General features: G+C 48.2%; 1 protein-coding gene across 1 annotated transcript in view; it reads right to left on the bottom strand.

The window, feature by feature from the left end:
* E2F2 (E2F transcription factor 2) overlaps positions 1 to 12,494 on the bottom strand; it is a 95,796-nt gene that overhangs the window by 24,418 nt on the left and 58,884 nt on the right. Inside the window, exon 2 of the mRNA XM_070764516.1 lies at positions 3,527 to 3,632. Coding sequence (XP_070620617.1) covers positions 3,527 to 3,632 — 106 coding nt within the window. The remainder of the gene's footprint in view (positions 1 to 3,526; positions 3,633 to 12,494) is intronic.

The following is a 12,494-nucleotide window of genomic DNA, read 5'->3' as shown; positions in this document are numbered from 1 at the left end:
TAGTAAGACACTGCCTTACTATCGGGGAAACACGGTACTGTGGGACTTCCGACTTCCTGAATTTTGAAACATAATACACTAGGCATCCTCATTGTGGAGAAAAAGAAAGGATCATCAACATCGCAATCCCAGGAGACAGCAGAATTGAGGAGAAGCAGCTAGAGAAATTTGCAAAATACGACAATATGAAAATCGAGCTGCAATGACTCTGGCATAAGCCAGTGAAAGTGGTCCCAGTGGTCCTTGGCACGCTGGGTGCAGTGCCAAAGGATCTCTGTGGATATTTGAAAACCATCAGAATTGACAAAATCTCCATCTGTCAATTGCAAAAGGCAGCTTTACTGGGATCAACATACATAATTTGCCGCTACATCATGCAGGTGCTTGGGAAACGCCGACTAGTGATGAAATACGAAATCCATCATAGTGATCTTGTTTGCTGTGTTGTATTGTTTGTTTATTTATTTGTTTATTTATTTATTTATTGGATTTGTATGCCGCCCCTCTCTGTAGACTCGTGGCGGCTAACAACCGTAATAAAAAACATCATATAAATCCAATACTAAAACAACGTATTGTAAAACCAAACATCCCTACAAACAAACATAGCATGCCTAAATTGTAAAGGCCTAGGGGGAAACAATATCTCAGTTCCCCCATGCCTGATGGCAGAGGTGGATTTTAAGGAGCTTACGAAAGGCAAGGAGGGTGGGGGCAATTCTAATCTCCGGGGGGAGTTGGTTCCAGAGGGCCGGGGCCGCCACAGAGAAGGCTTTTCCCCTGGGCCCCGCCAAACGACATTGTTTTGTTGACGGGACCCGGAGAAGGCCCACTCTGTGGGACCTAACCGGTCGCTGGGATTCATGCGGCAGAAGGCAGTCTCGTAGATACCCTGGTCCGGTGCCTTGAAGGGCTTTATAGGTGATGACCAACACTTAATTGTGACCGGAAACTGATCGGCAACCAATGCAGACTGCGGAGTGTTGGTGTTACATGGGCATTTTTGGGAAAGCCCATGATAGCTCTCGCAGCTGCATTCTGCATGATCTGAAGTTTCTGAACACTTTTCAAAGGTAGCCCCATGTAGAGAGCGTTACAGTAGTTGAGCCTCGAGATGATGAGGGCATGAGTGACTGTGAGCAGTGACTCCCGGTCCAAATAGGGCCGCAACTGGTGCACCAGGCGAACCTGGGCAAACGGCCCCCTTGCCACAGCTGAAAGATGTTTCTCTAATGTGAGCTGTGGATCGAGGAGGACGCCCACGTTGCGGACCCTCTCCGAGGGGGTCAATAATTCCCCCCCTAGGGTGATGGACGGACAGATGGAATTGTCCTTGGGAGGCAAAACCCACAGCCACACTGTCTTATCAGGGTTGAGTTTGAGTCTGTTGACACACAAGGGAAAGACCTCGGGGTCGACCTCTGACCCCCCACTAACACCGACTGCGACCGACCGGAGAGGTAGGAGGAGAACCACTGAAGAACAGTGCCTCCCACTCACAACCCTTCCAGCCGGCGCAGAAGGATACCATGGTCGATTGTTGAAAATAATAATAATAATAATAATAATACCGTGTTTCCCCGATAGTAAGACCCCCCCGATTGTAAGACATATGGGGGGTCTCAGGGGGGTTGGCTAATATAAGCCATACCCCGAAAGTAAGACATATGTCTTACTTTCGGGGAAACACGGTACTAAAAGCGAGGGAGGCGTCGGAGCAGTTCGCGGCGCGGATAAGGACTCCTCGGCCGGCAGAGGAAGCGCGGCGGCGGCAGCAGGCTCCGGAGGGAGCTCGGGCGGTGGCGAGAAGACGGGATTCCGGGTGCCGAGCGCCACCTGCCCGCCGTTCATGCCAAGGACAGGCACCCCCAGTTCCAGCACCTCGGCCTGCTCGCCCAGCCTCTTGCCCGACGGGAAGAGCAAAGGCGGCGGCGGGAGTAGTGGAGGCGAGGCGGAGAAGGCGGAGAAGAAAGAAGCAGCGGATAGCTGGCGAGGCACCGACTAGAGGGCTGGACCCCGCTGCTTTGCCGCCGGGAAAGGCGACGAAAGGGGCTATCGGATCCCTTCCAATTGCCCGGCCGGCGTCGCCTTAGTCAGCAGCGGAAAAGCAAAGGAAGCAGCAGGAGAAGCGAAGTTCTTGAATGATGGTGGCGGCCCTTGATCGCAGCCGATGAGGTTCGGCTTTCTTCGCTTCTCCTGCTGCTTCCTTTGCTTTTCCGCTGCTGACTAAGGCGACGCCAGCCGGGCAATTGGAAGGGACCCGATAGCCCTTTTCGTCGCCTTTCCTGCCGGGCAAGAGGCAAAGGCGGCGGCGGGGTCCAGCCCTCTAGCCGGCGCCTCGCCAGCTATCCGCCGCTTCTTTCTTCTCCGCCTCGCCTCCACTACTCCCGCCGCCGCCTTTGCTCTCCCCGCCGGGAAAGGCGACGAAAAGGGCTATCGGGTACCTTCCAATTGCCCGGCCGGCGTCGCCTTAGTCAGCAGCGGAAAAGCAAAGGAAGCAGCAAGAGAAGTGAAGAAAGCCGATCCTCATCGGCTGCGATCAAGGGCCGCCGCCACCATTCAAGAACTTCTGCGAAAGACGCAGGAGCGGCGGCGACGGCGGAACGCTGCTTGAACCGCCCCCGCCTTCTGCTTAAAACCCTCGGTTCGTGCCTTTCCTGCCCGCCTCCACTCACCCGCGCTTCTGCCACTTCTAGATTTTATTTATTACATACAGTATTTTAAAATAAGAAATTAAAAAATTGCCCAGGACAATATAAGACATACCCCCAAAGTAAGACACAGTGGGGCTTTTGGGGGTAAAAAGATAGTAAGACACTGCCTTACTATCGGGGAAACACGGTAATAATAATAATAATAATAATAATAATAATAATAATAATAATAATAATAAAAACAACAACAATAATAATTTTTAAAAACTGAGCCGGGCAGGTCATGCTGAATAAAAACTTGATACTGAAGCAGATTCCTCACTTTTCACTGGAATCTGCCCCAGCCCTATTTCAAGATAATCCCCAGTGAGGACTAGAAACTTAAGACAATGACTCTAGACCAGTGATGGTGAACCTTCTTTTCCTCAGGTGTCAAAAGAGCATGCACATGTGCGATTGCCCACACCCATAATTCAATCCCTGGGGAGGGCGAAAACAGCTTCCCCCATCCCCTGGAGGCCAGAAACAGCCTGTTTCCCAACTTCTGGTGAGCCCAGTATGCTTGTGTTTCGCCCTCCCCAGGCTCCAAAGGCTTCCCTGGAGCCAGGGGAAGGTTAAAAACACCCACCCCCATCCCCCCAGAGGCTCTCTGGAAGCCAAAAACGCCCTCCCAGAGCCTCTGTGCGAGCCAAAAATCAGCTGGCCGGCACACGCATGCACGTTGGAGCTGAGCTAGGGTAGGAGCTTTTTTGCCAGTATATAAGGCTCCGCATGCCACCTGTGGCACGTGTGCCATAGGTTCGCCATCACTGCTCTAAACTGTGCAAATGCATCCTTTCGTTCCCAGTGTTTTCTTATGCAACAGCTCTTACTTTTTGGACTAGGGATGAGTGGGAGCGCAGTTCCCTTGCCTTTTGGCGTTCGGAATTCTGGGATGCGCTGCTGGGTGGTTCCTTCCAGATCCAGTTTTCTCTTGGCCTAAGGAAAGGAGAAACAAGAGACTGCCACTGTTAGCTTTGTCGGAGAAAACATACACAAGCACATCAACTCGGCTACGAACATCTGCAATATGTCCTTTCCATCTCTCTTCATTCTGCTACGCGTTGCAACATTACCTAGCCTCTAGTATCTAATCTGGTTTTTCCCATGTAATAAAACCGGACTGTATAAATACAAAAACAATGTATACAAAAGACTGTAGATCTGCTGAAAGAATTATGGTGATAGGTAAAATGTGAAATACTAATAAAGATGTGTGCGTGCGTGCATGTATATGTATGGTGGTGCAGTGGTTAGAGTGCAGTATTACAAGCTGCTTTTGCTGATCACAAGCTGCCAGCAGTTTGGCAGATCAAATCTCAGTAGGTTCAAGATTGACTAAGCCTTCCATCCTTCCAAGGTCGGTAAAATGATGACCCAGATTGTTGGGGGCAATATGCTGACTCTCTGTAAACTGCTTGGAGAGGGCTGTAAAGCACTGTCAAGCGGTATATAAATCTAAATACTATTGCTATACATACTGCTCAAAAAAATAAAGGGAATACTTAAACAACACAATATAACTCCAAGTAAATCAAATATATGTGAAATCAAACTGTCCACTTAGGAAGCAACACTAATTGACAATCAATTTCACATGCTGTTGTGCACAACTTTGTACAGAACAAAGTATTCAATTAGAATATTTCATTCATTCAGATCTAGGATGTGTTATTTGAGTGTTCCCTTTATTTTTTGAGCAGTATATTAAAACATCCCTGCTATGTCCATTTCTGGGTTTTAGTCTGTTTGCATACACACACGCCCATACAAAGGGCTACTGAGTGCGTTAAACCCTGCAGAAAAAATTGGCACGTGCATATATTCCAAAGCACCCCACATGGTTCAACATAGATTCACACATACAAATAAAAATGTATTCCTATGCTAAAGCCTTGCAGTAATCTGTTCCAGATTACAACTCCCATGCTTTTCCCCATCAGGATGCCCAATGGGGAAGGCGAGTTGAAGGGCAGTGCATCCATTCCCTTTGCTTTCTAATGAACACATGAAAATTCCTAGAGTGATATCATCTGGAATGAATGTACAAAACGTATTTCCTGCATGGATGCTGGCTGAATGGTCCCATTTCAATTTTGGTTTCCTTGCCATGACACCCACCCACCCCCCGGCCCCAAGTTTTCACAAAGTATGTTTTTCATTATTACATTTTTGCTGCATTTTTCTTGCTCCCATAAACAGTCAGCAGCTTCAGTCTGCTTGCATGGGGTTTACAGTAAAGAAACAAACGAAATAAAATATTTATTTGTTCAGTCATTCATTTGTTTGATTATTTATTTAATTTATATGCTGCTCACTCCAAAACAGACTCTGAGCGGTTAACAATAGGAATAAATACAACAACAATAAAAACAGTTAAAATCTAATAATAACATCCAACAATACAATAACACAACGACATAAAAAACCATACATATTTGCAATCAACCTTATTCCAGGCCTGCCGGAAAAGCCAGGTCTTAACGGCTTTCCCGAAGAGCGGTAGGGTGGAGATTATGCGGATCTCTGGGTGCAGTTGGTGCCAAAGGGTTGGAGCCACCAGACAAGGCTCTTCCCTGAGGTCCTGCCAACCGACATTGTTTGATGGATGGGACCTGGAGAAGGCCAACTCTGTGGTTGCAGCGAGATATGAGGGAGGAGGCGGTCCCGTGAAGAGTCTGGCCCTATAAACAGTCCTTGACTTATAACAGTTCATTTAGCACAGGATTCAATCTGGGCTGGTTACAGGGACCAGAGGTTTATTTATTTATTAGATTTGTATGCCGCCCCTCTCCGTAGACTCTTTAGTCTTCCAAGTCATGGGAACTTGCCTCTACCAAAATGTATGCCTTGTGCTGCCCAGTCCTCAGCTCTTAAGTGCTCGATAAGCTGGTGGTAAATCAGCACTCTCGTTGATTGACAAGGAGGCCATTTGCCAGGCTTTAATCATTTCCTCAGCTGTTTTTGTACCTGCTCGGCCAACAATCTTAGTAGCTGCGAAATTGAATATACCATATCTTTTGGAGTATAAGACATACCTTTTTCACTCCAAAAAAAGGCTGGAAATTTGGGGGCGTCTTATACTCTGAAAGTTAGCTTTTTCCCCCAGCCATGACTAGGCGCTAAACAATCTGTTGGTTATGACCTTTAAAGCCCTTCATGGCACTGGACCAGAATATCTCCGAGACTGTCTGCTGCCGCACGAATCCCAGCAACCGATTAGGTCCCACAGAGTGGGCCTTCTTCGGGTCCCGTCAACTAAACAATGTCGGTTGGCGGGCCCCAGGGGAAGAGCCTTCTCTGTGGCGGCCCCGACCCTCTGGAACCAACTCCCCCCGGAGATTAGAACTGCCCCTACTCTCCTTGCCTTTCGTAAGCTCCTTAAGACCCACCTTTGTCGTCAGGCATGGGGGAACTGAGACATCTCCCCCGGGCATATACAATTTATGAATGGTATGTCTGTATGTATGTTTGTTTAGAAAATGGGGTTTTTAAAATATTTTTAAACTGTAATTTAGATTTGTTGTAAATTGTTTCACTTTGTTGTGAGCCGCCCCGAGTCTGCGGAGAGGGGCGGCATACAAATCTAAATAATAAATAAATACATACATAAATACATACATAAATAAATAAATAAATATTTCCAGCTCTTACCAGCTTGCAGGCGTTTTCATTGCTACTCTTAGAATAATGTTTTTTCCAGCCCTAAGTCTTTGCAGGCTTTTTTCCATTGCCACTTGCTCTGAATAAGGTTTTTTTCAGCCCTAACCAGGGAATAAAATAATGTGCTGAAGCTGACCAGACTAAGGACGCTAGCCAGATGAATACCTGGTAGGCAGATTTTTTTTTCCTCCCCAAAAACTAAGTTGTGTCTTATACTCTGAAAAATACGGTATGTCTTTATTCATTGCAATGTTTGTTCAGTGACCATTTCACAGGACTGAAAATAGGCGTTGATTGCTTACCTGAACGCCTCTTCTCGTACCCTGAGCGGGTACAGCAGTCACATGGGTTGCTCACTGTCCAATCCACATAGGACTGAGCCTGTCTTTAAAAAGAGTGCTGGATCTGCCTTTTCGCCAGAATTCACGAATCCGTAGACTTAGACTCAAAAAGTGATGGCTCGAATAGTGCTCTACTCTCATAGATAATACAGGAAGGAATAAAGGCACAAGCATAGTCAGAAAGACATAGAGAGGAAAGTGACTGCTGTACCTGCTCAGCGTATGAGAAGAGGCGTTCAGGTAAGCAATCAACGCCAATTCTCTGTACTGTAGGAGCAGGTCCAGCAGTCAGGTGGGACATACTCAATAGATGTGTCCCTAGGGAGGGATTAGTTGGCTATCATGAGAGATAACGGATTGGAGTTGCCCAGGCTGCTGATGTGGCTGCACTTCTTGTAGAATGTGCTGTGCTGCCTTGTGGGACATTGAGGGATGCTGACTCATAAGCTTTGGAGATTGTCCCTGGAATCCAACGGCCTAATATGATGAATGAGACTTTGGACCTTAGAGACCTCGGGTGGAAAGCTACGAATAGGGCTTCTGACCTACAAAAGGTCCTAGTACGGTGGAGATAAATTCGCAGAGCTCTAGTAAGGTCCAAAGTGTGCCATCTGATGGAGAGATGGTGGTTTTGGTTAGAGCAGAAAGAAGGCAATACAATGTCCTGGGATCTGTGAAACATGGAGCTGACCTTTGGTAGAAAGGTGGGGTCCAATCGAAGGACTACTTTGTCCGGATGAAATTGGCATAAGTCCTGGGGAATAGAGAGCGCCGCCAGCTCAGAAATGCATCTGGCGGAGGTGATTGCCACCAGGAATGCTACTTTGTAGGAGAGGTGTCTGAAGGAGGCAGAATTTAGCAGTTCATATGGAGCTTGTGTAAGAGAATGCAGAACCCGAGGTAAGTCCCAGGATGGATATCTGTGAACAGTGGGAGGCCTGAGGTTCGAGATGCCTCTTAACAGTTCTTGTATTTCAGGAAAGGTGCGAAGTGGTTGTCTTCGGGGTTCTGCCAGGACTGAGGTTAAGGCTGCTAGGTGTCGCCGGATAGTGTTGGCTAAGAGATCTAGGAAGCCTTTCATGAGGTAGGAAACAATTCTGTGAATGGGAATACACAAGGGAGAGAGACCTTCCTGGGAACACCACTGGTGAAACTTAGATCAGGTATGGTCGTAGATCCTGTTGGCAGATATTCTTCTTGACTTTAGTATCACTTCCACGGCATCTGGATCATAACCTCGAAGGTTTAGGTCGTGCCAGATAACAGCCAAGCGGTGAGGTTGAACCACTCTGGGTCTGGATGGTGAGAGACCCCCTGCTGCAACATATCCTCCAAAGCGGGGAGTTGCCAGGGGGCCTGGATGGATAGCCGCTGGAGGTCTGCGAACCAGGGTCGTCGAGGCCAGTGAGGGGCTATCAGTATTACCTGGGTCTGCTCGAGGAAGATCTTGTGGATCACGTCTGGCAGGATTGGAATTGGAGGGGAAGGTAGATAGGAGGCCTGGAGACCAAGGGGTTCTGAGTGCGTTGGTTGCTTCTGCTCCCGGGGATGGGAATCTGGAATAGAACCGAGGGAGCCGAGCGTTGGTCGCGGTCGCGAACAGGTCTAGCGACGGGTGACCGAATCTGAGGCAGATCTGCTGGAATAAGTCCGGATGGAGACTCCACTCCCATGGATTCAGCGTCGATCAGGAGAGCCAGTCTGCCTGCACATTGAGAATTCCCGATATATGGTCGGCCGACACGAGACTGCAAGTGTCTCTCTGCCCAAAAGCCCAGCTTTAGGGCTTCCTGCATCAGGGCCTTGGACCAGGTGCCTCCTTGTCTGCAGATGTGGCTCTTCGTAGCCATATTGTCTGTTAGGATTAGGACATGTCGGTTGAGGATGTGTGGTTTAAACTTCTTGAGGACAAGCGACACTGCTCTCAGTTCCAGCCAATTGAGTGGCTTGGTTGACTCCTCAAATGACCACGTGCCTTGGGCTATCAGGCCTGGAGCGTGGGCTCCCCAGCCCAGGAGACTGGCGTCTGTGATGATGGTAAACTGGTCTGGAATCCTGAAAAGGGATCCTTTGTCCAGAGCGGAGGAAGTCCACCACAAGAGGGATCTCAGGATGACAGAAGGGATCAGAATGGAGTGTGCTGAGTTGCTGGTTCCTGATCTCTGGAATGGCAATAAAAGCCATTGGAGTTCCCTAGTATGGAGGCGTGCCCAGGGAATAATACCAAGTAGGGAAGACAGCATGGAAATGGAGACCTTTCTTTGGGATCTGATTTGAACGATAAGCTCTTTGATACTAATCTTCCTTTCAGGAGAAAGGAAAACCTGAGATAGGTTGGAATCTATGATTGCCCCCAGATGCTGAAAGGAGGTGGAAGAATGAAACTGACTTTTTTTGGTATTAATGGAAAAACCATGCTCCTGTAGGAGAGACATGGGTAACTGAAGATCTGTAAGGGTGCCTTCTTTGGAGAGACCATGAACTAAAATGTCATCCAAATAGCACAAAATATGAATGGGGGTAGCCCGGATATGAGCTGCCAGGGCGCCCAGGAGTTTAGTAAAGACTCGAGGAGCCGAGGACAGACCGAAGGGCATGGCTCTGTACTGATAGTGTTTGCCCTGAAAGGCAAAGAAATTGTCTGTGGCTTTTTAAAATGGGAATGTGGAGATAGGCCTCCGTAAGGTCTAAGGAGGACATGAAGTCCCCAGGGTGAATAGATGCCAGGATAGAGGACAAGGAATGCATCTTAAACTTTCTGTATTTGATATACTAGTTTAATATTTTTAGATCCAAAATGGCTCTCCATCCTCCAGAGATCTTAGGGACCATAAAGAGGATGGAACAGAAACCAAGTCCTCTTTGCGAGGAAGGAACTGGCTGAATCACCCTAATGGGAAGGAGATGATGGATCGCTTCCTCCATGTGGAGACCGGAGGAAGGGGATCTAGGAGAAGGGCACGAAATGAAATGTTTGGGGGGAATGGAGATAAACTCCAATTGAAGTCCCCGTGCCACTGCGGAAATAACCCAGGGGTCCTTACAGGAGCGGCGTCAGCTGGAAACGAACCAGGCCAGGCGTCCCCCAATGGGGATAGAGTGGTCATTACCACCTGGACCTTTTTGAGGCTCTCGAGGCGGAGGAGCCTCTTTGATATCGAGACCCTCTGCCCCTGGGGAATCTATCTGATTGGGAACGAAACTGGGAATTATACTGACCTGAGTTTCTTTGAAATGCGAATCCCTGATCCTGTTGGCGACTGGACTGCCGAAAGGACTGAAGCGTTTTAACAGACCTCTTGGTAGTATGCCCAAGGATTTTCTTCTGATCAGTGGTTTCTGTAAGTAGAGGGTCAAGTAAGTCACCAAATAATAGCTTACGTTTTAGAGGGCCGAAGGAAAGCTGCCACTTCTGCCTCACTCCTGCTTGCCAAGAGCGGAGCCAGAGAAGCCGCCTGGCTACTGTCAAAGCAGCCACCGACTTTGGGTGGCATCCGCAACATACTGGGCTGCGGCAAACACCTTATTGAGGTCTTGTTGGCCCCTTAAGTCATTGGGAGGAATATGCTGTTGAAGTTGCTGCAACCACAGAAGCATGGCTCTAGTAAAGAAGGATGCTGACACTGCACATTTGATTGCCCAGGTGTCTGCCAGGAAACATTTCTTGAACATTTGCTCCAGTTGTTTGTCCTCTGGTTTTAAGACTTCTTCTGCCTCACCAGGCATAACTGCTGCAGAATGTAGGGTCTTGACAGGTTCATCTGCTTTGGGACAAATAAGAAGATCCTCATAAGAAGGTGAGACTTTATAAAGTTTCTTATCTTTACAGGAGGGATTGGAACCTAGAGTTAGATGATGCCACTGTTTCAGCAAAGCGTCCTTAAATAGTTTAGGCATGGGAATGACCTCGGTATCTTCCTGCTCCTGCATGAAGAAGGGGAGATTCTCCTCCTGTGGAGTATCAGAAGTAGGTGCAGGTTTGTCCTGACCTGAAAGGCCTGTGGCTGCTCTTGCCTTAAGTAGTAGAGGCTTAAAACAGCTGAAAGGGAAAAATAGTAGAGGATGGAGGGATCTTGATTTGAGATTCTTCATCCTCAGAGAGGCCTCTGAAGGAGTCATCCCTGTCTTCAGGATCATCATCATCCTCGTACTCCTGCTCAGAGGAATCAGAGCCTGGTTCTTGAGGGACTCTGTAGGCTGAGAAGGATGTCAGGGGTCTAAGACAGGTTTGACTACGAGGATGGGGCTGCGCATTGATGGCCTTGAATTTGGCATCAATGGCTTGAGATAAGGTAGAAAACATAGATTTCAGTTCAGGAGGAAGGTTAGTAATAGAAGCAGGAAATTCAGAGGGAGCCCTGTTGGCCCTGGAAGATTCAGGTTCTGAAGGGCCCAGATTCAAATGGTCTGGTATCTCTGGACCTAAGCCCCATACGTTAGGCTGGGGTCTGTTTAGGTTTGGCTCATCCAGAGACAAGACAGGTACACCTGAGGGAGGCAGCTCAAAGGAGACTGGGGGTTCAGGTGAGCTAACATGCACCTGGGCCTGCAGTCTTAAGCGTTTAGCTGATTGTTCATGAATTTTTTGGAGTGCTTTATCTCTTCTCTTTTCAGCTCTGGTGGGCCTAGCCACTGGAGGAGCTGCGAAAGAGGAGGACGAGGCCTGGGGGATGGCTTGAATCTCATCACTGGTAGGCCTGGGGGTCCTGATTGTTTCTGGAAGAAGTGCCTCTCTTGGGAATAGCAGAAGCCATGACCTGAACAATTTACAGGGACAAGGTCTGGAGCCAAAAATTTGGGAGAAGCAACAGGCTGAACAATTTAAATCCCAAGAGGAAGGGGGCCCAAGCTCCTAGGCCCAGGAGCGTCTGCCCTCAAAGACAAGCCTGGATCAATCCAGACTTCGTGCCGGTGAGACCAGCAGGGCTAGGCCTCCATGATTAAGCAACCAAGGCACTCTGGTTGAGAGGCCTAGCACGGAGTACAAGCCTGAGACTCTCACAGCCTACTCTGGGCCACGCGGCGGACTTTATGGTGCCAGCCAGCCTGTGCGTTGGTGCTGGTGATTTGCTGGACGCTGAGGGCCTTCGCATCAAGAAAAATTCAATAAAGAGTTAACTAAGTCGGGGGACAGAACAAGTGCCCTTGTAAAGCATCCCACTCCGCAGGAGGTGCCGAAATAAAGTAATAAAAGTAATAAAAAACCTCCCCGCCGGGTAGATTTAGCAGAAGAAATATGGCAAGGCAATTACGTAATTAACTGGAAGCCTTATCGCTGCTTCTCTGCTCGGAGCCGAGCCTTGAGGGCTGGCTGGAAAGCTAAATTGCTTCGATCGTGGACAGAAAGGCTAATTATTTATCTTTTTGCTGTGAATCTCATAGAAGAAGGGAAGGTGTTTGTTTAGAGAGAGGAGCTGAGCCACCATGCATCCTGCAATCCAGCAATATTTTTAAAGACAGGCTCAGTCCTATGCGGATTGGACAGTGAGCAACCCACGTGACTGCTGGACCCGCTCCTACAGTATGGAGAAAAGGGGGATTTTTTTTCACTTAACAACTGTCACAGCATCCCCATGATCATGTGATCAAAATTCAGACACTTGACAATTGACTCATATTTATGATGGTTGCAGTGTCCCGGGGACAAATGAATCCTCCCCCCCCCCTTCAAACATCTGACAAGCCAAGTCAATGGAGAAACCAGATTCACACAAAACAGTCTCGCTAACTTATTTAAATTGCCATGAACCTCTTAACAACGGTGGCAAGAAAGGTTGTAAAATGGGGCAAAAGTCAC

This window comes from Erythrolamprus reginae, chromosome 11 (assembly GCF_031021105.1).
Source record: "Erythrolamprus reginae isolate rEryReg1 chromosome 11, rEryReg1.hap1, whole genome shotgun sequence".
NCBI classification, from domain to species: Eukaryota; Metazoa; Chordata; class Lepidosauria; order Squamata; family Dipsadidae; genus Erythrolamprus; species Erythrolamprus reginae.
The sequence above is the reverse complement of the archived record's forward strand: the minus strand, read 5'-3'. Positions and strand labels throughout refer to the sequence as shown.